The sequence below is a fragment of the Neovison vison genome, chromosome 12 (assembly GCF_020171115.1).
Source record: "Neovison vison isolate M4711 chromosome 12, ASM_NN_V1, whole genome shotgun sequence".
Classification (NCBI taxonomy): Eukaryota; Metazoa; Chordata; class Mammalia; order Carnivora; family Mustelidae; genus Neogale; species Neogale vison.
The window spans coordinates 117,911,474-117,938,918 of NC_058102.1; the positions used below are offsets into that span (position 1 = coordinate 117,911,474).

General features: G+C 37.0%; 1 protein-coding gene across 3 annotated transcripts in view; it reads right to left on the minus strand.

The window, feature by feature from the left end:
- Window positions 1-9,486: 9,486 nt before the first annotated feature.
- ZEB1 (zinc finger E-box binding homeobox 1) overlaps window positions 9,487-27,445 on the minus strand; it is a 189,129-nt gene continuing 171,170 nt past the window's right edge. For all 3 annotated transcript variants that reach the window (XM_044228911.1, XM_044228912.1, XM_044228910.1), the window contains exons 6-9: window positions 23,511-23,616; window positions 15,091-16,898; window positions 12,122-12,302; window positions 9,487-12,004 (exon numbers count right to left, since the gene is read on the minus strand). In XM_044228911.1, coding sequence (XP_044084846.1) covers window positions 11,409-12,004; window positions 12,122-12,302; window positions 15,091-16,898; window positions 23,511-23,616 — 2,691 coding nt within the window. In that variant the 3' untranslated portion in view covers window positions 9,487-11,408. The remainder of the gene's footprint in view (window positions 12,005-12,121; window positions 12,303-15,090; window positions 16,899-23,510; window positions 23,617-27,445) is intronic.

Here is a 27,445-nt window from a genome sequence, read left to right on the forward strand (position 1 = left end):
TATACACGCATTGGCACTTGTGTCTACATCGTGCCATTTTTGGTTGAAAGATGATATCCACAAGCACTAAATATTTCTTTTTATTTTATTTTATTTTATTTTATTTTATTTTATTTCTTTTCAGTGTTCCAGCATTCATTGTTTATGCACCACACCCAGTGCTCCATGCAATACATGCCCTCCATAACCTGGAGGGCTCACCCAACACCCCTGGCTCACCCAACCCCCTGCTCCCTCCCCTCCAAAATCCTCAGTTTGTTGAAGTGGAAGTGAATAAGATTCAGGTTTGCTTAAAAGATACAAACTTCAGCTGCCCCAAACATGGGCATGTAGGCTGCAATTCTGAGCCAAGAAATTTAGAGGAAGTGATTTATAGCTTCTGTTCTGAAGAAGTTGAAAAAAATAATTTGTTCATCCTAATAGGGTTTTAATAGATTCTTTCCCATGACACTTATTGCAAGCTAGAACATTAAGCATGACAGAAGCCTTATTATGACTATAGATTTAGTAATGTGACAAACAAATCGCTTTGGTTATAAAATCTGAGATTGCTTCATTTGGTTTTGCAGCATATGGACTTCTCCCTGGCAAACCATTACACATGTAGCATGCTTTTATAATTAAAACCAGTGATTCTTTGTCATCATTTATTCCTTCAGTTCTGGGTGCTGAAACCTTCATAGCATCATATGATAAAGGCCAAGTATCCCAGTCTGCAAAGCAACTCTCTCGCAACCTTCCTTCCTGGCCTTGTCATCCTTCAGGCTCTTTTAGGAACCTTAGAGATAAGCAATTTTCATGCTTTTCTCTGTACCTTCCTGTCTCTGTAGTTTATGAACAGCTGTCTGGAATGTTCTTTTTCTTTCTTCCATCTTGGTCTACTGAAATCCTTGCAATTCTTTGAGAATCAGCTCATTTGCCCCATGTCTCCTGGAAAATTTATGTGCTCTTCATAATTATGTTTCCCAACCTCAGAACACCAATCTTGGGATCATAAGGACTCTGCTCTTTGGAGAGTCACAAAACAAAAGTAGCACCTTAAATGCTCTGAGAAGTCATACATTAAAGACATCTGTTAATTTTTTCAGCTCAGCACTTCCTGAACTCATTTGACCATGGAATTCTTCCCCTGCCCCCAACAACATTCACTAATATCACAGAGAGCATACTTGGAAAAATGTTTCCCTGCTGTGCTGTATTCCCTGTTCTTGCTTCCTTATTTATTCACGCATTCAGTTAAGATGGTCAAACAGGAATGGGTCAGATATGGAATCAGAGTTATCCTTAAGGAAGATAATAGGGCAGCATGTGAAGATGAACAGTCAAAAGAGGAAATCCATTTATTAAGCATCTACTGTGTGCAGCACATGCTCAAAACACTTGTACACATTTTCTCATTTAATTCTCATGACAGAGCATATTCAATACATTTTATGAATGAAGAATCTGAGTAGTGATTCCTCACATTCTGAGAGTTAAACCTAGGTCTATTCAACTGGGAGAAACCAAAGGTATCTTTGTGATAGGATAAGATGTAACAATGAGATTTGATTGTAAGAATGGAGAAAAAGACCCAAATGATAGAGAAGCATGGGGGGAGAAAGGAGGGACCCTATGCTCCATAGGCTTCCATGTGTTCTCCTGGATGGGCTTGTGTATGATCATATCCTGTACATACAAGGTATTCCACACATGCTTCTCCCTCACAACCATACCTCAACATAGGTGATCAACGTAGATAATCAACATAGATTATCACTAGCTCTAAGGGTATGAATTCATGTAATCACCACAAGAACTTTTTAAAGTGGGTTCTTTTAATACCATCTCCATTTTACCAGGAAGGAAATAGGCTCTGAGATATAAGGTAGCTTGCCAAGGATCATGGAGCTGCTGGGTGTATCACTGTCCAAGTTGGGATGTGAACATGGCAATCCGGTCTGTCTTTAATATTGTGCATACTGCCTTCCAACTCAATTTCACTACATACTGAGTGCATTAACTACTTATCTATTGATAGACATCTGGGCTCTTTCCACAGTTTGGCTATTGTGGACATTGCTGCTATAAATACTGGGGTACAGGTACTCCTTCAAATCCCTATGTTTGTATCCTTTGGGTAAATTCCTAAGTAGTGCATTTCTGGATCATAGAATAGTTCTATTTTGAACTTTTTTTGAGGGACCTCTATACTGTTTTCCAGAGTGGTTGCACCAGCTGGCATTCCCACCACCAGTTTAAGAGGGTTCCCTTTCTTCTGCATACTCACCAACATCTGTTGTTTCCTAAAGATGTGGTATATATATATATATATATATATATACCACATGTGGAATATTGGTCATCAAAAAGAATGAAATTTTGCCATTTGCAATGACATGATTGAACTACAGGGTATTGCGTTAAGCAAAATAAATTAGTCAGAGAAAGACAAATACTATATGATTTCATTCGTATGTGGAATTTAAGAAGCAAAACAGATGAACATGGGGAAGGGAAGGTAACAAAAATAAGATAGAAATAGAGAGGAAGACAAACCATAAGAGACTCTTAACTATGGGAAAGAAACTGAAGGTTGCTGGTGGGGAGATGGGTAGTGGGGTGAGATAACTGGGTGATGGATTTTAAGGAGGGCACTTGATATGGTGACAATTGGGTGTTGTATACAACTGATGAATCACCGAGTTCTACCCCTGAAATTAATAGTAAAAAAATAAAAGAAGAAAAATACTGAGTGAATTAAAAGACAGCTATTCCTTCTCATCGGTCTTGATTTTTACCTTGTTTTTACCTTGCTAAATGTTCATCTGTAACCAAAATAATGATGCTTATAGCAATCAGAAAAATAAAAACTGCTGTTTTCATTTTCAAAGGGGAGAATAAAAGATAGTTTCTTCTAGAAACATTCCACAGGAAAGAGTTCCCTTCTTCATGCCTTCTTCTTGATTCTAAAATGTGGCCTGAGCCTCTGGGTGGGTGACAGTGGTTTTTATTGGGATGAGGATGGCTGGGGGAGAAGTATGTTGTTGGTAAGGGCAGGGAAGTCAAGAGTCAGTGCAAATCAAAACCACCATAGATACCATCTCATGCCCATTAGAATGGTTATTATATTAAAAAAAATAAAACAAAACAGAAAGAAATGTGGGCAAGGGTGTGGAGCAATTGGAATGCTTGTGCAAGCCTAGCGGAACACAAAATGTCTTCCACTGTGGAAGACAGTTGGGCAACTCCTCAAAAGGTTTAACATAGAATCACCATATGATCCAGCAAGTTCCCCTTTAGGTATACAGCCTGAAGAATTGAAAGCAGGGATCTTGATGCTTGTACATCAATGTTCATAGAAGCATTATTCATAATAATCAAAGGTGGAAACAACCCAATGTCCATCAACAGAGGAGTTGATAAACATGTGGCATAAACATAAAATAGAATATATTAGGTTTAAAAAGAAATGAAATTCTGATACAATCTACAGCAAGGATGGACTTTGAGAACTTTATAGTAAGTGAAACAAGCCAGACACAAAAGGACAAATATTGTGTGATTCCACTTATATGAGGTTTCTAGAATCAACAAATTCATAGAAGTAAAAAAATATAATGAAAGGTTAATAGGGGTTGGGGAAAATGGGGTAGTGGGGGTTATTGTTTAATGTTTCAGGGTGTTGAAAAATAGATAACAGTGATGGCCATACAACATTGTGAATGTCACTGAACTGTACACTTAAAAGTGGTTAAAAAGGTAAATTTTGTATTTCATGTGGTGTATTTGATGATAAAAAGGAACATACAAGCCCAATAAATAGTAGAAAATAACATTTGCTGAAGATCCAGATGACTTGGAAGAAGATTTAACTTGTAAGTTAACTTGAATATGTCTGCCTTTTCAGAGATATTTCTTTCTACCTTCCAGTATTGGAAGACTTAAAAGAAAAAGAAACTCAATCCAATAACAGAAATATTGAGTCACTGCCCCAAAACAAAGGCAACACTACCTAAATACATACTTAGAACACAAAACCAGTGCAAATTACCTGTTGTTTTTATCTTCTTTTAATTCATAAAGGAAATAGAGGTTATATGAGGTTGATATCAGAAAAGATAATTTTTATAATTTTTACAAATATATATACCTTTGTAGCCAACAGTCACATTATACTTAGCATATCTGCTTTTGCAATTCATCCATGTTGTTATGAGTTTGTTGTTATTTATTGCTGAGTGGTATTCCATTGTATGAAAATACTTCAATTGTTATTAATTCACTGTTTTGTAGACATTAGGGTTACCATTGGTGCAGCTCTCATGAATAAAACTGCTATGAACATCTTAATACGAGTCTTTGAACATAAGTTTTCATTTATCTGGTAAATATTAAGGACAGAATTTCTAGGTATGTTAAGCATCGTTTATCTTTAGAAAACACTGACAAAATATTTTAAAAAGTGATTGGTACTATTTTAAATTCCCACTATCAATGCCTGGAAATCCTGGCATTGATAGTGGTTGCTCTATATCTTGGCCAACATTTGATATTACTGGATTTTGGTAATTATGAATGTTAGCCTTCTATTGGGTGTGTAATGATACAGATTGTGGTTTTGATTTGCCTTTCTCTAGTCACTAATGACGTTGATCATTGTTCCTTGTGGTAATTTCTCATCCCTAGACCTTCCTTGGTAAAGTTATCTTTTCAAATATTTTGCTTACTTAAAAAAATTGGGTTGTTGTCTTATTATTAAGTTGTATAGTTCTTTATATATTCAACATTACATACACATATTTTTAACAGTTTTATTGAGATGTAATTCATGTACCATAAAGTTACCCATTTGAAGTGTACAGTTCCATAGTCCTTAGTATATTCACAGACTTGTGGAAATATCACCATAATCTAATTTAGAACACTTCCATTATCCCAAAAAGAAACCCATACCATTAGCAGTCACTATCCTTCTCTCTCCACTTCTAGCTATAGACAACCACTAACCTATTTTACTATGTTGGACATTTCTTAGAGTGCAATAAGAGAGCATGTAGTATTTTGTGACTAGCTTCTTTCACTTAGCATAAAGTCCTCAAGGTGAATCCATGTTGTAGCATGCATCAATACTTCATTCCTTTTATTGTCAAATATTTATTCTATGGGTACACCATATTTATCCATTCATCAGTTGATTGACAATGGGTTTGTTTCCAGTTTTAAGCTATCATAAACAATGTTGCTATAAACATGGTATACAGGTTTTTGTGTGGATGTATGTTTTCATCTCCCTTGGGTGTATAGATACATGTTTGCAAATATTTTCTCCCAATCTATGTCTTCTCTTTTGATTTTCTTAACAGTGTCTTTTACAGGGCAAAAGTTTACAATTTTTATGAAGTTCTATCTGTCAGCTTTTTCTTTATGATTCATTCATCTTTCTTGTGTCTTATTTTGGAAACCTTTTTTTAACCCAGGGTTACAAAGAATTTGTTTCAAGATTTACAATTTTAGATCTTATGTTTAGGTCTATAATCCATTTTAAAACAATTTCTGTGTATGGTATGAGATAGAGATCAAGTTCATTTTCCTGCATATGTATATTTATATCAGTACTATATTTTGAAAAGATGGGTTATCTTGGCATCTTTGGCAGTAACTGATTGACAGTCAACGTGTGGATCTCTTCTCAACTCTCAATCCTGTTTTCTCAATTTATATGTTTATTCTCATACCAATAATATTCTGTGTTGACTACTTTATAGTCACTCTAGCTTTATAGTAACTCTAAAAATCAGGTAGTGTAAGTCTTCCAACTGTATTCCTTTTAAAAATGGTTTTGCCTACTTGAAGTCTTTTGCATGTTCATTTCTACCATTTTATGGCTGGGATTTCCACTGAAATTGTATTGAATCAGTAGATAAATCTGGGGAGGATTGACACCATAATATATTGAATTTTCTAACCCACAAGAAGAAACGTCTCCTAATTTCTTTGCATCTTTAGATTTTTTCAGTAATGTCTTATAGTTTTCAGGACACAGGGTTTTTTTGGTGTGTGCATGAATTTTGTTAAATTATCTCTAAATATTTCATTTTTTTGATTGTACTGTTTTTTAAAATTTTATTTCCATTTTTATCACTACTAAGTAGTAGAATATTGAGCTTTGATTAATGACCTTGTATCATGTAAACTTGCTCTCACCATTTCTAGTTGATTTTTTGCAAATTCCTTGTTTTCCTCATAGACAACCAAACTGTCTGCAGATACAGTTTTACTTTTTTTTCCCCACCTGTGTGCCTTTTATTTTTCTTGTTATGTTGCACCTGGTGTAAACTCTGGTGTAATGTTTAATTAAACTGTGAGAGCAGACATTCGTGCCTTATTCACAATTTAAGGAGAAAGAATTAATTTTTTGTAATTGAGTATGGTATTAACTATAGGTTGCTTGTGAGATGACTTTTATTAGGTTTAGGAAATATCCTCTATTCCTAGATTGCTGAGAATTTTTATGACTTGATGTTGAGTTTTGTCAGATGCTACTTTTATGCCTGTTGAGATGATTATATAAGCTTTCCTTTTTTTCTGTAAATTTGATGAAATATGATGCCTTATATTAAATGAATTTTGAATTCAATTCCAAATCAATCTTGCAATCCCGGGATAAGTCTCATTTGGTCATGAGATATTTTCCTTTTGATGCACTCTTCAAATTGATTGCCTAATATTTTGTTAAGGATTTTTGCATCAATATTCATGAGATGTTGGTGTGTAGTTTTTGTTTCTTGTAATGTCATTTCCTGGTTTTGATATCAGGTTAATGCTGGCTTCACAGACTAATGTTTTCTCCTTTTGAAATTTTCTCACTGAGTTCATGTAGAATTGGTACAATATCTTCCTTATGTGTTAGGTAGAATTCACCAATGAAGCAGTCTGAGCCTGGAGTCTTTGTGGGGGAGATTTTCAACTAGAAATTTAACTTCTTTGACATTGGACTATTGAGGCTATCTATTTCTTCTTTAGTAAGTTTTGGTATTTTGGATCTTTCAAGAAATTGTCATCAAAGTTGTCAAATTCATTGGGATAAAGTTCATGTTTTATTCTTATCCTTAGTCTGTAGGATGTGCAAAGATGTCTTCTCTTTCATTCTTGATATTGGCAATTTGCGTCTCCTTTTTTTACTTGGCTGGGGATTTATCAATTTATTAATCCTTTTGAAGAATCGGATTCTGATTTCATTGATTTTTTTCCCACTGATTTATGATTTTTCTGTTTCCTAGGCCATTAATTTGTCTTTTATTATTGCCCACTTTCTGCTTGGTTTGGGTTTAATTTTATTCTTTTTCTAGTTCTTAAGGTAGAAGATTAGATATTGAACCCTCGATTTTTTTTCATATAAGCATTTAATACTCTAAATTTTCTTATATGCACTGTTTTTGCTGCATACTAAAAGTTTTGATATAGTGAAATGAAAATTTACATTTTCATTTAGTTCACTCTATTTTATAATTGTATTTTTAATCCATGGGTTACTTAAAAATGTGTGTGTCTTATTTCCAATAATTTTGGGGGATTTTATAGATATATTTCTGTTACAGATTTCTAGTTTATTTACAGTCTGAGAAAACATTTTATTTGCAATTCTTATTTATTTATTTATTTATTAAAGATTTTATTTATTTATTTGACAGAGAGAAATCACAAGTAGACGGAGAGGCAGGCAGAGAGAGAGAGAGAGGGAAGCAGGCTCCCCGCTGAGCAGAGAGCCCAATGCAGGACTCGATCCCAGGACCCTGAGATCATGACCAGAGCCGAAGGCAGCGGCTCAACCCACTGACAATTCTTTTGAATTTGAAAGTTGTTTTACGGCCCATAATATGGTTTCTTTTTATGAATGTCCCATGTGCTACTGGAAAAAAAATGTATATTCTGCTGTGTTGACTGGAATGTATTTGTTCATTAAAGCAGAAGGTTCAGAGACAAAGTCCATATTGTGATTGTCCTGATACATCCTCCCTTGATCTTAAGAGGAGAAATATAAGTTACTGTAGCTTCATGTTTTCAAGGTTAATTTTAAGTTTGCACACAGACTTGAAAAATCTCATGCCCCTCTTTTCCTTTTTCATCCTGTTATGAAAAGTATATTGGTTTTGCTGACATTTTCTTCTCATATTCTTTAAGGCCGGGTTTGAGTTTAAACATAGTGTAAGCTATTCTTATATGAGATGTGATACAGGCCAGTTAAGAACATGGATTTAGAGCCAGATAGTCCTGTGTTTAAATCCTTATTCTGCTACTAATGTGTGTGTGTTTGTGTGTGTTCATAGGAACATGGTTTTTATATATATTTTGTGAAGATTAATTAATAGTAGTGAAGCACCTTTGCAAGGCACAATTAAATAACATACAGCCCTATTGTTGTTATGTGATTTAAGTAAATACTGGGAAGTGTTCACTTGTCTTCCTTTCCAAAACTTCTCTGATAACGCCTAGCTTCCTTTGTTAACCATTTATCCATATGTATCAAGCATTGTCTTCTTTGAGCCTCTTATTACAGAGATTGCTGTATAAATGCCTTCTAGGAAAGGTTACTTATTCTTGGTTCCTAACCCTACATGGTGAGTTTGTTCATTGGGTAACTATTCTCAGTGACAGAAGAAATGAAGCAACATGACGTTAATGAGTACTTAGTAATGTGGGGTCATAGAAACAGAAGTGAGTCCTAAAATAGGGTCCCCTGGAATTGGTTGCATCATTCATACCAGAAACAGTCATTTCCATAGGCCTTGAATGCCTGTGTCATGTACCAGGAGGGTAAGCACCAGAAAGACACCTAGAGATAAATTCTCTCATCAGAATCATAAGGCATTCTATTGAAAAGGGTGGCATAATTTACTGTCTATAATGTCAAATGTTTAATAAGACCTGAGTAAGAAAAAGATTGCTGGAATAATTTAATATGCATATTCTTGGATTAGAGGCAAAAGAGTAGTAAAGACATAGCTGAGCTCTGTTAACATGCAAATAACATTTTCTTTCAATACAATCTCTTGTACTTCTAGTGCCAGGCACTCTGCTAGGCGTTGGGGGTGTTAGAGTGACTCTGGCAGATACGGTTCATGTTCCTAGTAGGGAGGGAATATAAATAACTGTGTAAGACCTATGGCAAGAAAGGTACAAGGAACGTACAGAGGAAAGGCATCTACACCCAGGATTTCCTGAAGTGACCTGAGGATGAGAAGTCACAAGATCATGAGGGGGTGCGGTCAGGGTTTCAGAGAGATGGAACAACCTCTGAGGAAGCCTTTAGTTGCCAACTCTGATCTTCCCAGAAACATTTGGCCACAGGGAAGTCCATGGTTTAGTGGTGAATGTCTAAAACGTTTAGTTTGTTACCCACATTCAGCCCAAGATAAACTGAGTGCAAGATGACTGTGCAATATCCCATTTCACAGAGAGATTTCCAAAGAAAACCTCGCTAATAAAGAACAGAATGACAGCAGGTCAGGCTTGTTGATGCATTTTATTGTGAGATGGGGGAGTCTGGTAAAAAACTAGAAAATGACCATGGTGTAACAAGGAACTTAAAAATGAAGAATCAGATTTGTAACTTACATACATGAATACAGGAACAAATTGGCACAAAATGTTAAACATTGTTCCCAACACTGTTTATATGAGGTTATCCTAATTTGGCTTACTAAGGAGATGAGAGTTTGATGGTTAGGCTAATCTCTTAATAAAACTGCAGAGCATCATGCTATTAGTCACACAGTGAATTTCAAAATTTAAGAGTTTTATATTAAAAACTGGGTAAAGGTAAAATGACTTGATTGTAGTTGTAAAACTAATACATTCCCATTTAAGTTCTGTTCTACAGTCCAAGGCAAGTATAAATGTTAACGTAACACTGTTAAATCAAATCTCAATGCAAGAGAACCAATTGCATCTCTACTTTAAATCTTATCAACTTTCCAAATTTTCATACTAAAATATATTATTGTATTAATACAAACTACAGTATTATACACTACACTGTGTAATAAATAAAGAAATATAAAAATAAGACACATAAATATAAAAGTTTTCTAAAACTAAAAGTACATGTCAGTAAGAAGGGTATTAATACTGCCAGGTTTGAAGACATACAGTACAAAAATGTTGCACAGATCTATAAACTAAAAGAAATAAAATAATACTGATAGGTAAAAATCAGCTAATGTTGTTAATAAACTGGGTCCATAATAACTAACATTTGGAAACAGTTATGAGCCAAATAACAATGGCATGTCCATGTCTGAAATGCAAGTACATGGATAGAGCAGATTAGAAAATTTCCCTTTCATTCTGTAGAGAAATTTTGAAAGTCAATTAACATAAAATGAATACTGAGGAATTAAAGGATGAAATGTCCCAGTGTTTAGGTTTCTCTGACAGAGTCAGTGGTTTTAAATTTTATTTGGAATTTTGATACAATAAACAAATCAACAAATGCTAGTTATTGTAGGCCACACATCGAACGAAGGCGGGTTAGGGCCTTGAAAATACTGATAAATGGCACTTACAGCACACAGGTCTTGCTTAAGGCCAAAGGAGATACAAAGCTTCATATCATATCCTTCATATTTGTCACCACATACTCAAACACAATTACGAACACTGATTCTGACGACTCTGCTACCCTTCCCAGGATTAACACTGTTAGTCCCTGCAATCAGAACTCAATGACAATCTTCTGAACTCCATTTTAAATCACATGAGTAAGAAACTTCAGTTCTTCTATCAGCTGCTTTCTTAAGGCTAACAATACACTTGAAATGATAATACTCCACTATGATGTCTAAATATTAGAAATTACTACCTTCTAGATTGAATTTATAAAAGGTAGTTAGCATGGTTTGGAACTGCATTATACTTCTCTGTGAAGGGAATTTTGTAGTGCAGAAGTTCTCACATTTTAAAAAACATAATAAAATACTGAAGCGGATTTAGCATATGTTTACCAATAAAAAATTATAAAATTTCTCCCAATTGTACAGCTTAAGAATAAACCAACGTAAGAGTGATAATTAATACTGACAAAAAGAAACAATGCCAGATGCTTATCTAATTAATCAGTTTCCTTTAACCTGTTAAATCTTTGCTTTCCGAGTCATTAAAGTTTTCTAATCTGCTTCGTGTTACAAACTTGTTCCTAACTTTGAAAAATGCATGAAAAATTACTAGGTCTGAGATCAGGCACACCCGGATTTTTTTTTGTGTGTTTTTTTTTTTTTTTTGTATTTTGTATTTTTTTTAAATTTTTACTTTACACAGTAGTGAACAGAAACCACAGTATACAGGTTACTGTGTTTCCATGAAAAGCATGTATAATATAGAACAAACTTCATTACCAATTAGAATGTATTTTCCTTCTAGAAAAACTATTAGGCTTCATTTGTTTTTTCTTCAGACACCTGCTCACTCTTCTTGCTCACTTTTTGTTCTAAGCTGCTCGCTTGATTTACAGCTTCATCTTCCTTCATCAGACCTTCAGTTTTTGCCTCTTCTCCCTCATTCTCTGCCTCTTCCCCCTCCTCCTCCTCCATCTCGTCTTCCTCCTCCTCCTCTTCCTCCTCCCCTTGCGGTTTTTCACATTCTTTCTCTTCCTGCAGTTCTTCCATCTCTTTGTCCTCCTCCTCCTCTTCCTCTTTTTCACTGTCTTCATCCTCTTCCCTCGTCAGACTCTCTCTCTCGTCAGAGTCGGCCTGCGAGGGAGACGCCCGGGCCCCAGCATGCTCGCTGGCCAAGACTTCCGGTCCCGCCTCTTCCTGCTCCGTGCTGTCCCGCTCCTCGGCCTCTCGCTTGCAGTAGGAGTAGCGATGATTCATGTGTTGAGAATAAGACCCAGAGTGTGAGAAACGCTTCCCACATTTGTCACATTGATAGGGCTTTTCTCCAGAATGCAACCGCATGTGTTCAATCAAATGATGTTTGTGTTTAAATGCCTTTTTACAGATCCCACACTCGTGCGGTCTCTTACCTGCAAAATAAGAACACAGCCATGACACAAAATCCTCAGAAGGCTTTTGGAAGCACTTTGGTTTGTGGAAAGGGTTACAGAGTCATTTTTCAAAAGTTATCAGATTCATCGACATACCTGTGTGTTCGTATTTATGTCTCAATAGTGAGCTACTCTTTTGGAATATCTTATCACACAAATCACAAGCATACATTCCATTTTCTGTCTTTCGCATTTTCTTTTTGGGTGGTGTAGAATCAGAGTCATTCTGGTCTTCTACATTTGATACTCCTTCTGAACTAGTGTCTTGCCTTTCATCCTAAAGAAAAAAAGAAGAACATTTAATTTCAGATTAAAAGGTAAACAAGAGACATGTAAAAAACACAGGTTAAAAAAACTAATTTGATTTATACTTTCAATAGCTCAAGAAAAGCAAGCTCATCACGGCAGACAGGGTCCAAGGGTGGGAGGCTAGATGCAATGTGGGGGTTGATACAGAAAAAAAGTGAGGTTGGGGCAATACAGTCATAATGACGATAAAAACAAGTGATCAACTGATGAAAAGAAAGAATGTAAAATGTACAGTAATAAAATTTACCTGGTTTCAAGTGAATTGTGACTTAATGAGAAATTTGCAGACATTTTTAACTTACAAGTTTGCTACTTCATCACCAATTTCTAACTGCCTCATTTACCTTCATTTTTTTTCTTTCTGGGTTTTACTGTGCAAAAATGAAGATTCTATAATGAACTAATCAAACTCAACCCACACGAAACAGACAAACACATCAAAAAATGGGCAGAAAATATGATCAGACACTTCTCCAATCAAGACATACAAATGGCTATCAGACACATGAAAAAATGCTCATCATCATTAGCCCTCAGGGAGATTCAAATTAAAACCACATTGAGATATCACCTTACACCAGTTAGAATGGCCAAAATTAACAAAACAGGAAACAACATGTGTTGGAGAGGATGTGGAGAAAGGGGAACCCTCTTACACTGTTGGTGGGAATGCAAGTGGGTGCAGCCTCTTTGGAGAACAGTGTGGAGATTCCTCAAGAAATTAAAAATAGAGCTTCCCTATGACCCTGCAATTGCACTCCTGGGTATTTACCCCAAAGATACAGATGTCGTGAAAAGAAGGGCCATCTGTACCCCAATGTTTATAGCAGCAATGGACACAGTCGCCAAACTATGGAAAGAACCAAGATGCCCTTCAATGGATGAATGGATAAGGAAGATGTAGTCCATATATACTATGGAGTATTATGCCTCCATCAGAAAGGATGAATACCCAACTTTTGTAGCAACATGGACGGGACTGGAAGAGATGATGCTGAGTAAAATAAGTCAAGCAGAGAGAGTCAATTATCATGTGGTTTCACTTATTTGTGGAGCATAACAAATAGCATGGAGGACAAGGGGCGTTAGAGAGGAGAAGGGAATTTGGGTAAATTGGAAGGGGAGGTGAACCATGAGAGACTATGGACTCTGAAAAACAGTCTGAGGGGTTTGAAGTGGCGGGGGGGTGGGAGGTTGGGGTACCAGGTGGTGGGTATTATAGAGGGCACGGCTTGCATGGAGCACTGGGTGTGGTGAAAAAATAATGAATACTGTTTTTCTGAAAATAAATAAATTGGAAAAAAAAATGAAGATTCTATTTTTAAAAGGTGGTCTTTCAATTGTATCCTCCAGAACTTCAGAGGTCTACAAACTGACCTCTGTGGTTTCTTTGAAAAGAGAGGGCTTTGCTCTACCACTTTTCTAAGGAACAAGATGGCAAAACAATGCAGGGGGTCTATATTTTGAAACAAGAATACCTGCTAGACAAAATCAATCTTCAGAATTTCAGTGGTATAAAAACATTTCAGGCAGCCTCAGGGTGGTAATATTGTGTAGGAAGCTCTCATGTAAGTAAACAGTTACTGGTAGTGGAATTGGGTCCCTCAAGATCCTTATGTCTTTCCTAAAGTTTTCCATTCTATTGCTTCTAAACCCACAAACTGTCTAAAAGCTCAAAGGCTTTTCACAACATTTCATATAGTTTGCAAAGTGGGAGAGGTGCAGCCATTTGCCTGGGTGGTCTGTGAGCTGCCAGTTTGTGCTAAAGCAACTTGACTACTTTCATTGCTATGGGATGTGGTCATATGATTAAGTGAAATGTTGCTGGGTCCTCCTTTATTATTCAAAGGTGTGCACAGTGCTGTGTACACTGAGAGTCTAGATGAATTCTAGTTACTTCAGGTAACCCAATCAGTAGTGATATTTAAGGGGGAAGAAAGCAGCAGATATATATTTGAACAGGATATTGTAATTATTTCAGCTGCACCTACCTACAGCAAATATTTGGATGAAAGATCAAATTTATCTCTAGTATTTGGGTGATTCAATAAGAAACCAATGAAAAAAACTGAGGACATCAAGGCTAGTGACCTAAAAAAAGTCTGGACAATGAGCCACACAACAGTCACACAAAATGGTTCTATCTAAAACTACATCATGGGTTTTTGGGGCAAAATAAGGAGGAAAATGCATATATGGACTCATGTATATAAATTGTGACTGAAAGCTGTCTTCGTTTACAGCTCATAAAGTGATCAGCAAATTCACTAGATGAGCTCTTTGTATACTTAATTCTTGTTTAATCAAAGCCTTTAATAAATATAGGTGCTAATACATAAAAAGTAATAGCTCAGTTTTGCTAGTGTGATGGGTCTGTGAATGGGAATGTATTTCCATGTATTGATGATACAGCAGAAGCTGTTACTCATTTGGGGAATATAACTCTAGAAACAGAAATTTAATTGGTGAATATTCCAATTTTTCTTTAGTGTCTCAAGCTTCAGATAGTCAAGTCTTTAGCTAAGACTTCTCATTTCCCCAGGAGAAAAGCACAATGGTAGTTGATAACCATACTTGGGATTAGTAAGAAATTGAAGGTGTGATGCTACGAAAGTTAAGGAAAATCTATTTCCTTTCAAAAAACCTTTTAACAACCTGCTTGGCTCCACACAGACTGCTTTATTCGAAAAATTTCACCAAAAGAAGTCAAACTAGCATGTTAGCAAATAGCTTTGGCAAAGGGTCCTTTTCTTTACCTGATTCCCATTTGGCTGGATCACTTTCAAGGGTGGTTCCTGGACCGCAGGGCTGACCGTAGTCGAGTACGTGTAAGCCACCTGGGGAATCAGAATAGTCTGCTTATTGGCAGCTAGTGCTCGCAAGCATGGAACACTGTTCTGGTCAGCAATGGCCACAATCGTTGGTAACTGGGCAGTGACTGTAGGTATAGCAATATTTATGGGGTTGGCACTTGGTGGGATTACATTTACAACTGGTTCTGAGTCTGTAACACAACTGTCCTTTTGTGGCTCCTTTTTTGCGCAAGACAAGTTCAAGGGTTCTTCCTGGACAGAATAAACACTGTTCTGGTAAACACTAGTGATCGTTGACCTTTCTAATAATTCTCCCTGTTGCTTTGGTAGTGAAAGATCAAGAGGTTCTACTTGTGGCTCTTCCTGTGTGGCTTCTGCTGTGTACAAGTAACCCTGTGTGTTTCTGGAGGATGAAAGGTTTAGAGGTGATGGGGATGATGGACTACTTCTGGAACCATTGACGGTGGATCCCGCTGGTAAAACTGGAGAGTTAGTCATCTTCAGGGGACTTTGTAGATTTACTGTGCTGTCCTGGGGCTCATTTGTATTTGTAGATTGAGGCTGCTCATCATTCTTTGCAGGGATATTTCCTTTGCTGGGTTCAGGAGAAGATGGTTCAGAAGAATGCACTGAAATCTGTCCAGCCTGCATCTTTTCAAACCACTTTTTTACTACATCCAGGGGTAGGTTTACTGAGTCAGCAATCTTTGAGAGCTCTTCTGCACTTGGTTGTGCGTTCAAAGCATAATAGGCTTTCAGAAGAGACAAAAGGTTCTTTAAAGGTGGCTGACTGGGAGACAGATTGCCATCTCCACCCGATGAAACAGAGGACTCGGGCTTCTCAGCTTCTGGGGCAGGGAGTGGAGGAGGCTGAGTAGGCTGCTTTAGGTCATAGTGCTTTAATTCTGGAAGTGCATTAATATCTCCTGGACATTCGTCACACAGAAGGCAAGTGCTATCGTTCGCTCCTCCTTCAAAGCTTTTGTCTTTCTCTGATTTAACAGTAAGATCTTCTGGTAACTTTTCACTTTTGCAGCTGTTTGTGGGGACTGGATTTTCTTTTTTTAAATTCTGAGGAACAACCTGAAGTTGGCTAGGCTGCTCAAGACTGTAGTTAATGATGATTTTGGTTGTTCCATCTTGATCAACCAAAGGAAGACTGATGGCGGAAATAACAGAATGGCCACCTTGCTGTATGGATGAAGCACTGATTGTTTCTTGTTCTTTGGATGCAAGATTGGCTTGATTATTCTCCAAAACTTGCCTTATTACATTACCATCCACTGCCACTTTAAGTACATTCTGAATATCACTTAAATTGATACTTATGGGAGACACCAAACCAACTGTTGGCAGAACAACAGCTTGCACCACACCCTGAGGAGAACTGGTCGCCTGTAACGGGCCACCACCACTAAAAACCCCATTCTGTAAAGGGGCTGAACAGTTGATTCCTGAAGCAACCACTATGGGTTTGAATTCATAATCCACAGGTTCAGTTTTAATTTGGTTTATAGAAAGTTGCTCTTGAAGGGGCTTATTCTCTAACTTCTGCCGTATCTGTGGTCGCGTGGGACTGCCCGGTGATGCCGAAAGAGATGGCGAGGAACACTGAGGAGTCTTGAGTCCTGTTCTTGGTCGCCCATTCACAGGCATCAAGCTGATGCATTTCTTACTGCTTATGTGTGAGCTATAGGAACCAGAATGGGAAAAACGTTTCTTGCAGTTTGGGCATTCATATGGCTTCTCTCCTGAACAACAAAAAATTATATTCACTGAATTATTACATACAAGTTATGTGTCCACATTGTCCTTAAAACAAACAGTTTCAATTTAAAAAGAGATATCATGTATCTTGTGATACAATTTTATTTAGAATATTGATTGTAAGTTCAAAACTGACAGAAATGTTATAAAGACTAGCAAAACCCTCATCTGTAGTACATGTGCTAACCCATAAGGGCATCTTCTCAGCATATGTGTATAATATTCCTGCTAACCTTTAAAACTTCAAATAATTCTCAAATGCTAAAAAGAATTACAGCTGACCCTTGAACAACATGGGTTTGAACTGTATGGGTTAACTTAACCCGTAGAAGTTTTTTGATAAATATCCTACAGTACTGTAAATGTATTTTCTTTTCCGTATGAGTCTGAATACCCTTTTCTCTTGCTTACTGTATTGTAAGAATGCAGTATGTAATACATATAACATAAAAACATGTATGAATTGACTTTCTGTTATAAGTAAGGCTTATGGTCAGCAGTAGGCTATTAGTAGTTAAGTTTTTGGGGAGTCAAAAGTTATATGTGGAGTTTTGACTGCATGAAAGGCCGGCTCCCATACCCTGCATTGTTCAAGGGTCAAATGTACATCTACTCATTCAAGTTAATTTTTTTTTCTTATCCTATTTTACCTATGTAATTTTTCTACATTTCACTATACTTAACCATTTGCAGGATAAATTAATGTTACAGGAAAGAAAAGTAAATAAAATCTCCTTTATATAAGACTTAACAAGTATGAATACCTATCCTTCCCATACCCACAAGCTTTTAAGGTTTCCTTGAAAACATCTTTTTCAATGGGCAGAAAACTTTCCATATGAGGTACTGCTATCAGTCTTGGCTTGTTAAACTGGGAGGTATGCACTCCTGGAGCTAGAAGGCAATGTTCTAGTGGGTATGCAAAGCTTTCTTGTAGTTTCAGTTTTAGTGAGAGTGATTACAGTAAAACATTTTAATATTTTAAAACATTTTAAAACATTTTAAAATATTTTAAAACATTTTAATATTAAAACACAGATTATACCATGGAGAAAAAGACAAAATTCATGTGACTTGTTAGGAAAAATCCACAATGTCAAAGTAGCTCCTTGCTTGTAGAGGCTTATGTCAAGTTGCTTCCCTAGACCTGGGAGAGAAGGCATTTATCCTTGTCAGCTATTAGGGATACTTCGGTAGAAAATTTTGAGAAGCATGGAGCCAAGTGGAATACTTTCAGACAACCCTAATTTCTCATCTTAATTTTAATTTATATTTATAGTTCATTCATTTATAAGTTATAGGTTAAAGACTATCAGTTTCAATAACGTAGGAACTTGAGTCTTGTGTGCCATTTATGCCTTCTATCCATTGAAGTGTAGGTTACAAAAATGCTGAACAAGCCTTTTTTGGATGAATGGATGGCTAATTGCAAAATTATGGAATATGGTGATACTATTTATCTACTCAATATCAAGATAAAGCTCTTTCTTTCCTCTGTTCTTTTTAAGAATGAAAATGAAAGCAGTGAGAATGTAAGTTCTTCTAATGTAATTTCAGTATTCACAATTTTTAAAAGGTGAGTTATATTTTCTCAAAGTATAATCAGATATTAGAACTGAAAGGGATCTAAGAGGCCCTCTTGTACAGTACGAGTTCATTTTATATCATCCTGGACTTTAGCTAGTCTCTTGCTTAAGCTCCTTTATTAAAAGTAGGTTATTACCTGCTGGACAGCTCTATGGAAGATGGTCTAGTTTGGTTCTGCCGGGAATCATGAATTTGGGTTCAAAACCTGGTTCTGCCATGAGTTTTTTAAAAAGGATTTTATCTACTTATTTATTTTGAGAGAAGTGGGGGCAGGAGTGGGGGGGGGAGAAGAAGGAGCAAGAGAGAGAATCGTAAGCAGACTTGTGGTGAGCATATGGAGCCCAAAGCGGGGTTCAATCTCATGACTCTGAGATCATGACCTGAGCTGAAAACAAGAGTTAGATGCTCAAATGACTGAGTCCCCCAAGTGCCTCTTACTATTTTCTTAATCTTCCAAGTCTCAGTGTTTTGGTGTATAAATAAATGTAGATACATCCTTACTGGATTGTTGTAGCAGTTACATGACATAATACAGCAAAACTCTGTGTGGTCTCAATAGATGTTAGTGATTCTTTTAAAAAGTAATTCTATGGATAGACAGGTTGAGTACTAAGCCAGAATTCACCTGTTATTAGGCCCAATTTCCTGCCCTAGCCTGTACTCTGATGCCACACAGAGCAAGCCTAACTTTGCTAAAAGCCGGGCTTTCAAGCTGGTGAAGAGCTGTCATCTGTATCCTTACACTTCCCTTGTGTGGATTAAATATACCCAGGTCCTGCAAAGATTTCTTATTGGACATAGTTTTTAGAACCCTTCCCACCTACCCACTTGTTAACTCATCTCTGGAAATTCTCCAGCTTATCAGTATCTTTCCAAGGGGATGCCTGAAATATGATTCAATACTCAAATGTACCAGGTAAATTTCTGGGGGAGGGGTGTAAAACAATGGATGTGTTCTAGTGTTCTAGTATTTCTATTTTAACATTTTAAATTCTTGCATAACATTTTTAGATGAGCTATATGTTTGTTCTCTTGTTAGAGACACTTGGAAAATAAGAATCTATGATATAGATTATTTTTTTAAAAGATTTTATTTATTTGAGAGAGGGAGAGAGAGACAGCAGGAGTGGTGGGGAGGGGCAGAGGGAGAGGGAGAAGCAGACTCCCTGCTGAGCAGGAAGCCCAACATGGGGCTTGATCCAGGACCTGGAGATCATGACTTGAGCAGAAGAAGGCATACACTTAACTGACCGGCTTACCCAGGGCCCCCACAGATTATTTTTATCTTTACAAACAGGGAGACAGAGGAGCACAGTGGCTAAGGCAACAGCTTTGGAGTCAGGATACCTACACCGAGGCCCTGGCTTTGCCATGGACTAGCTGAGTGACTCTGAATAGGTTAATTAAGCTCTCTGAACTTCCATTTTCTCATCAGTAGAAAGGGAGGAAATAATAGCATCTACCTCAGAGGGCCTTCGTTGGGACTGTATGAGTTAATGTACACAAATAACTAGAATGGGGCTGTCCATAGTTAAGTACGCAATAAATGCTAGTTGTCAGTATTATGGTTGGGGATTACCTGGTATTTTATCATTACCAGAAAGAAGTGGAGCAGTTGTTCTATAGCCAAATCTACTAAGTTTGTTGGAAAACCCCTTGTTTCTAACTTCAGAGCTTAATGGTTTATACATAGAGTATCTCGCCTAATCTGTCTGTCTAGCAACTGTTGAATGAGGTGAAGTTGTGCTGTAAATGTCTGATGTCCTATGAAGACCGATTTCTTTTTTGTAATGGCTGAGGTGGACGTTTGGTTGCATCTGATGTAAAAACTTTCCAGGCTAAAGTTCATAGGGCTATGGAACAAACTCAGGTTATTTTCTAGGGAGGATCAGAGCCCGGGAGCAGGAGCCTTTTTTGTCTCACCTCTGAGTAGAGGTGAGGTGACCTGCTCTTCATCATAGCTCAGGTCCCACATGAGAAATTCAGATGATGGCTAAAACACATGACTCTGCATACGGCTCATTTTAGTGGTGTCGGAAGATAACAACAATCCAGGTGATTTTATGGAGTATAATTTGAAGACCCTGATTAGAAACTGAGCTGACAAAGAAAGATTACAGAGATTTCTTGAAGGATATGAAGCTCATCCATTATTTGAGACTCTAAACAGCTCTTTCAAATCTGCGGTGAAGGACATTTTTATCCGCCCCCTCCCTCTTTTTTTTTTTTTGTTTTAAATTTCCAATCTACTGTAAGATCAATATTGTATAAAATATAATAAAATTGTCACAGTTTTTTCTTCATCAACTAGTTTCTAAATTACTTGCAATTTCTGTACGTAGCACTTCAAGAACCAGTCTCAAAAAAGCTTACAGACTGGTACCATCCTGGGATGACACTGAGAAGCCCCGACTCAAGAAATCTTCCTTTGGAATAAACCAGGCCATCAGAGCAGCTACTCTGGAGAAATACTTTTTCTGAATTGCATTTTGGTGAAATAGCACTGGCTTCCTACTGGAGAATCTTATTTTATTTTTATTTTTTTAAGGTTTTTTTAAATTGTCAGAGAGAAAGGGAGAAAGACCATAAACAGGGAGAGAAGAAGGCAGAGGGTGAAGCAGGCTCCCCAAGGAATAAGGAGCCTCGTGAGGGATTTGATCCCAGGACGCCGGGATCCTGGCCTGATCATTTAAGCCAAAGGCAGCCACTTAACTGACTGAGCCACCCAGGCGTCCATGGAGAATCTTACTTTAAAAAGAAAGCCCTATCAATTTTTCTGCTATACTATTTTAAGGATACTTTGGAAAATGATATAAAATGCATTTTGTTTCTCTATGGGCTTCGCAGTGGGAAGAGTTGTACTTCTCCTAGTGATTAATTCCTTTTACTTGCAGACAGTCTGGGTCATGGTTATTGATCACAGTTTTCTGATTTCCTAAACCTTAAGAGTCTAATGTGTGGTCTGCTTCCAGCATGTGCTTGGCATTTCACAGTATATCCATTTTACTTCACGTTTACTTCATGCCTGTGTTACTTCCTTAACTTTATTTTCCTAATATATTTTAAAATTAAAATTTCTTGCTGTATAGAGGTATACAGCTTCACATTACATATCCTTAAGGATAAGACTATCATATAAATACATAATGGATGGACAGTGCAGAGTACGGTGATGCCCTGTGTTCCGTGATGTGACCTGATTCGCACCAGCTACTTCAGCAGCAGCACAGTGTACTGCTAACAAGCTTGGAGCTCTTGTATACTTTCTGTCTGTACTATAGACAGTAGCTTCCTACCTACTACTTGACTGAGACAGATTTTTGAATATCAACGCAGAATTTTGCAATACCAACTTCCTGTTTCTGCCTTGCATTGTAATCCCTGGAGTGATGCATGCTTCCCAATTCTGTACCCTCTGCAGCTCCGACAGATCATAGCCTCTAAAACTGCAATAGGACTCATTCTGTACATGAATCTTACTCTAAATTTTATTTTCCCTCCTCTACTCCAATCTCAACATTTAAGAAAATGCTCTTGAACTAGCTCTATCTCTATCAACAACTTCAAATCATCTGTAATAAGAAAGCAGGTCATTAAAAATATATTCTTGATGAAAATTTTTTTGATAGCCCAGGAGCTAAGAAATAGGATTTTGTGGCAAACTGCAAAAGACAACTTCTCATTTCCAGGAACATTTAAGTGTGCAAATAAATAAATGTTTTTGCAAGAATCTTGGTTTAAACAAATTGGTAACTTTACCCTTATTAGCCCTCAACAAACAAGACAGTAAAGTGGCTAGAAATGTAGCTCGAAAATAAAACACAGATATTACTAGTCACCCTTCACAAAGCCACCCGTTGTACTCTTTTTGTAGAATGTTTGTAAGATGTAAATGTCAATACAATCACGTGCAGACAGCCATCATTTCTCATTAATTAGAAAAGAGTTATTTTTCACCACTATTTAATAAATCTAAAATAACAAGGGGTGCCCGGGTGGCTCAGTGGGTTAAAGCCTCTGCCTTCAGCTCAGGTCATGATCCCAGGGTCCTGGGATCGAGCCCCACATCGGGCTCTCTGCTCAGTGGGGAGCCTGCTTCCTCCTCTCTGTCTGCTTCTCTGCCTACTTGTGATCTCTGCCTGTCAAATAAATAAATAAAATCTTTAAAAAAATAAAATAAATCTAAAATAACATACCAAAATTAATCAGATGAATGGATGTCACAGTGCAATGTGAGATGCTATGGAGTTTTTGTTATAGCTTTTGAAGTAAAGCCCTAAGACCTGCAAATACAGCTCTTTTTGTTTCTAAGTTTCTAAAACAGACATATTTTTTATCATTTAATATCATTTTGTAAGTAAAATTTAGAAAAGGATGTGGAATAGAAAGGTGAAATGGTAGGTAAACATATTTTTCTTTAAAATTTTCGATGCTTTAAATTTTTCTTTAAAATTTTCAGGGTGACTCCGCATCACCCTGACTCACTTCTATTTCTTTCAGGTAAAGAACATCTTGGCCTCCTTACTTTCTTGTACAAATTGTACCTCTATATCCTTTTCACTCCCTCGTTAACTGTGCAAAAGAGGCAATGGAATTAGTATTCATCAGAAAGCTCAAGGAGGTTGTACTTCTTATTCTATATTAAAAAAATATATATACATAATATATATAATATATATTCTCCCTTCCAAGTACTAACCAGGCCCGACCCTGCTTAGCTTCCGAGATCAGAGGAGATCGGGCGCGTTCAGGGTGGTATGGCCGTAGACTATAATATATTCTGATTAAAAAATTTGGAGTATGTCATACTATATTAGCTTATTATGCTTCAGTTAAAGATCAAGATTCCAATAAAATATGATTTATAAATAAAAAATTTCTCCAGGTTAGTCTTCATTCTACAAGAAAAGCAAAGTTTCTGACCATGTGTGTAGACCACGATACAACAGATTTATTTATTACCATATATGCTATGATATTCAAGGTGTAGACAGAAAAGAAATATTTACCACTGTGGATTCTTAAGTGCTCTTTTAGATGATGTTTGTATTTGAAAGCTTTTCCACATTCAGTGCACTTGAATTTACGATTACCACCAGATTGTGTCACATGTCTCTGTAGGAAAGAATTGATATTTTAATTATAAGGCAAAAAAACTTTGGACGTAAAAGAATAGCCAATCTGCTAAAAGCATTTTGATGAATTCTGCTTCTCAAAGGCTTCATATTGAGTCAGTCACAAAAATCTAACACTTGGAATACTGCACCAAAAAGAAGGGTGATAGTAGGATCAGAATTTGGACATAAAGAAAAATCTCCACTTGCTAATTTAGAGCATTAGAATCATGCTTCATTGAGTAAATAGTATTTAGCACAAGTAAGATAGTATATACATTACTAGAAACTAGAGATTATCCCTTCTGTAGCCTGGCTTTTTCCAGTAGTTTATCCTATCTCTTAGATGCTTAGTACTTCCAAAATGTACTTTAATCTGATGAATTTTAAAAAATAACTCCATCTTTTCATCCAAACATGGAGTATTATAACAGCTTTCTGTCTGGTTTATCAAATTCTCACTTTTATGTGTTTCAAATATATTTTGCACTCTTAGATTTTTTTTCCAGGTACTGTATTTTTTTTTCCAGAGTAAAAAATTTAAAAAAAAATTGTATTTGTTTTTTACTTTAGATTTTACTTTTCCAGAAAGTAAAGTTTCCATTACTTTATTTATTTACTTTTCTTTATCCATCATTAAATTTATTTATTATTATGAAATGTTTCCCAGTCAGGTCTAATTGATATACAGTGTTACATTAGTTTCAGCATACAACACAGTGAGTCAATAAGTCCGTATGTTACACTATGCTCATCACAAGTGTCTACCATCTGTCACCATAGAACACTATCACAATGCATTTGACTAGCTTCTCAATGCTGTACCTTTTATCCCCATGATTTATTCATTCTATAACTGGAAGCCTGGACCTCCCACTCCCTTTTACCCATTGTGCCCACCTCCCTCCCTCTCCTTTGGCAACCACCAGTATGTTCTCTGTGTTTGAGTCTGTTTCTGATTTTTTTTGTTCATTAGCTTAATCATACAAAAGCACTACTTGAACTGAGTTCTATCATAAAATTCATAAACCATAAATTGCTCATAACCCTTCAAAGGCTCCCCCCATGAACCCCTGAATACAGATTCTGAGTCTATACATTCTGAGGTTACCTGAGTTTCCAGGCTGATGATTCTTCACCAGTTCCCTGGAAGAAGTTCATGCCTCAGTCACTCAGTGAGTCTCAGTTTTTTGCACATAGACTACTCTTCTCTATCTCCTTGCTTTAGTTTATACTATTCTTATTTCTTGGTTATGTTTCCCTATAATTTTGGTAATTAAGATTCTAGCCATACTTCAAAGGCATAACTCAAGTACGACTTGCTTCATGCTCCTCTAGCTGGAATCTCCCTTCTTTTGTTTTCCATACAGGAAGGAAAGAGAATGAGTACTTACTATGTATCCTGCTTCATCCAAACCGATGGCTGTAGGCACCAAATATATGGTGACAACTCCCAACGGTGTATGTCTAGACCCCTCCCCTTAACTCCAGACTCTCAGAACCAATTGAGTCCTTGATACCACCAGTCAGAAAGAAATGGGCATGTGAAACTTAACATGATTAACACCGAGCTCTTAATTTCCCTTTTGAGAGTCAGGCCCTCCTCTGGTGTTTTCTGTCTTTGTGAAGGACACCATCACTTATTTGATTATTGCTTCAGCCCCAAACTATGGAGTAATCCTTGATTCCTCTCTTTAACTCCCTTACTCACTCCATCAGCAAGCCACCTGAATATACTCTGTATCCGACATTCGTCAGTGTCCTGTCAGTCACTACCAGTGATTTCAAAGCCACCACCACATTATGCCTGGATTATAGCAATAGCTTCCAAATGGTCTCCCTGCTTCCATTCTTATCTTTCTTGATCTACTTTCCACCCAACAGCCAGTGTTCCCTTAAAAATAAAAAACAAAAAATCAAGACAAAATTCAGTAACCTTCAAAGGTTTCCCTGTCACACTGTAGAATAAAATAAAGTCTCTACCAGGGTCTATACAATGGGGTATATCATCCAGCCCCAAATACTTCCTGGCCTCACCTATCTTTCTCCCCTTTATTCATACTGGCTTCCTTGCTATCCTTTGGGGATGCTGGGCAGGCTTCTGCCTCAAGGCCTTTTTTTTTTAAAAATTTTTTCAATTTATTTATTTTCAGAAAAACAGTATTCATTATTTTTTCACCACACCCAGTGCTCCATGAAATCTGTGCCCTCTATAATACCCACCACCTGGTACCCCAACCTCCCACCCCCCCCGCCCCCGCCACTTCAAACCCCTCAGATTGTTTTTCAGAGTCCATAGTCTCTCATGATTCACCTCCCCCTCCACTTTACCCCAACTCCCTTCTCCTCTCTAACACCCCTTGTCCTCCATGATATTTGTTATGCTCCACAAATAAGTGAAACCATATGATAACTGACTCTCTCTGCTTGACTTATCTCAAGGCCTTTTCATGTTTCCCTCTGTTCCCTTTGACTGGAACACCCTACCCTAATCATCCTATGACTGGCTGCTTCCTTTCCTTTGGGTCTTTGTTCAGATGTCCATTCTTAGAAAGGTCTCTCTCTCCTTAAAAAAATAGCAGCTTTCTTCACTTTCTACCTTCTGCTTTTTTTTTTCTTCATACTATCTCTTTTCTTATATTTTACATCATCTGCTAATATATGCTCCCTACTTTCTTGATCTTTGCCTATCTTTTTCACTATTGTGCCTTTTAACACTAAACAGGTTCTGAACACAGAACAGGTTCTGACGTAATAGAAACACAAATGTTTGTTTAATGAATAAATTAATAATACATGGAAATGCTTATCTTTAAGCCATGGCATGGCTTTCAAACTCAAGTTTGCTGCCCCATAACCTAAATTGTTTCTAAGACATCCCGATCATATTTCCTCACATTTTTGGTCCCCATATTAACCACAGCTCCTTTCTGACTTTTGCCTGATCACTTACTTTATATAAAACCTACTGCCTTTCACTCATCTGAAAAATCACCACAAAATTGGCTCTTATGCTCATCGTTGCTCTTATGATTTCTTTCTATAATGGCATCTCTTGTTTTCACCGTTAGCTCGACCTGTGCTTTGCAGATCATTTCTGAGACAGGATTTGGGGACAACAGGTGCAGTTGGTGCCTGCTCCCCAAATGTCACACAAATAGGGCTCTTTTCCCAAGGCTTGGCTGTACTGTAGTCAGATGGAAAAAGTATCATCCCCAATAAGACTTGCATAGGGACATATGGTCTTTGTCTTTAGGAGTTCCTTCTCTGTATCAATTTCTTTCTTCTTTTGGTATTTTTGCCAACTTCAAGTGTTCCCTCATGGACTTACCCACTAACCTATCTAAGGAAATCGTGGTTCTATACTTCCTGATTGCCATCCTTCTCCCCCTTTATTTTGTGATTTTGTGAGTGTTGTTGTCAAGGTACTGAGAAGATAGGTTGACCCTGCTTGATGATTCTGTTTCTGCTGTTAATTTTTTTGTTTGGTTTAGCCATCATCTTAGAAAGGGTCTAACTTGTGCTCTGTGAGATACAGGACTATATGAGGTACATACATAGGGCAGAATTCTCACAGATTTGCATTTATAGATAGTCATAATCCTTTGATACAAGAAACTGGACATGTGCCACAACAATAACACATACACTTAAAATACACTGTGCAGCTGAACATTTCTCTGATTTTTAAAATTAGCATCATGTTGATATTAATATGATTGGTTTAGAGTTGATACTTATCAGGATCTTCCAAAAGAAGGGCAATTGGCAAGAGCTTCTTGGCCTTTAATCCTTAAATACAGAGCCAACCGTTCAAACATTAACTTCTA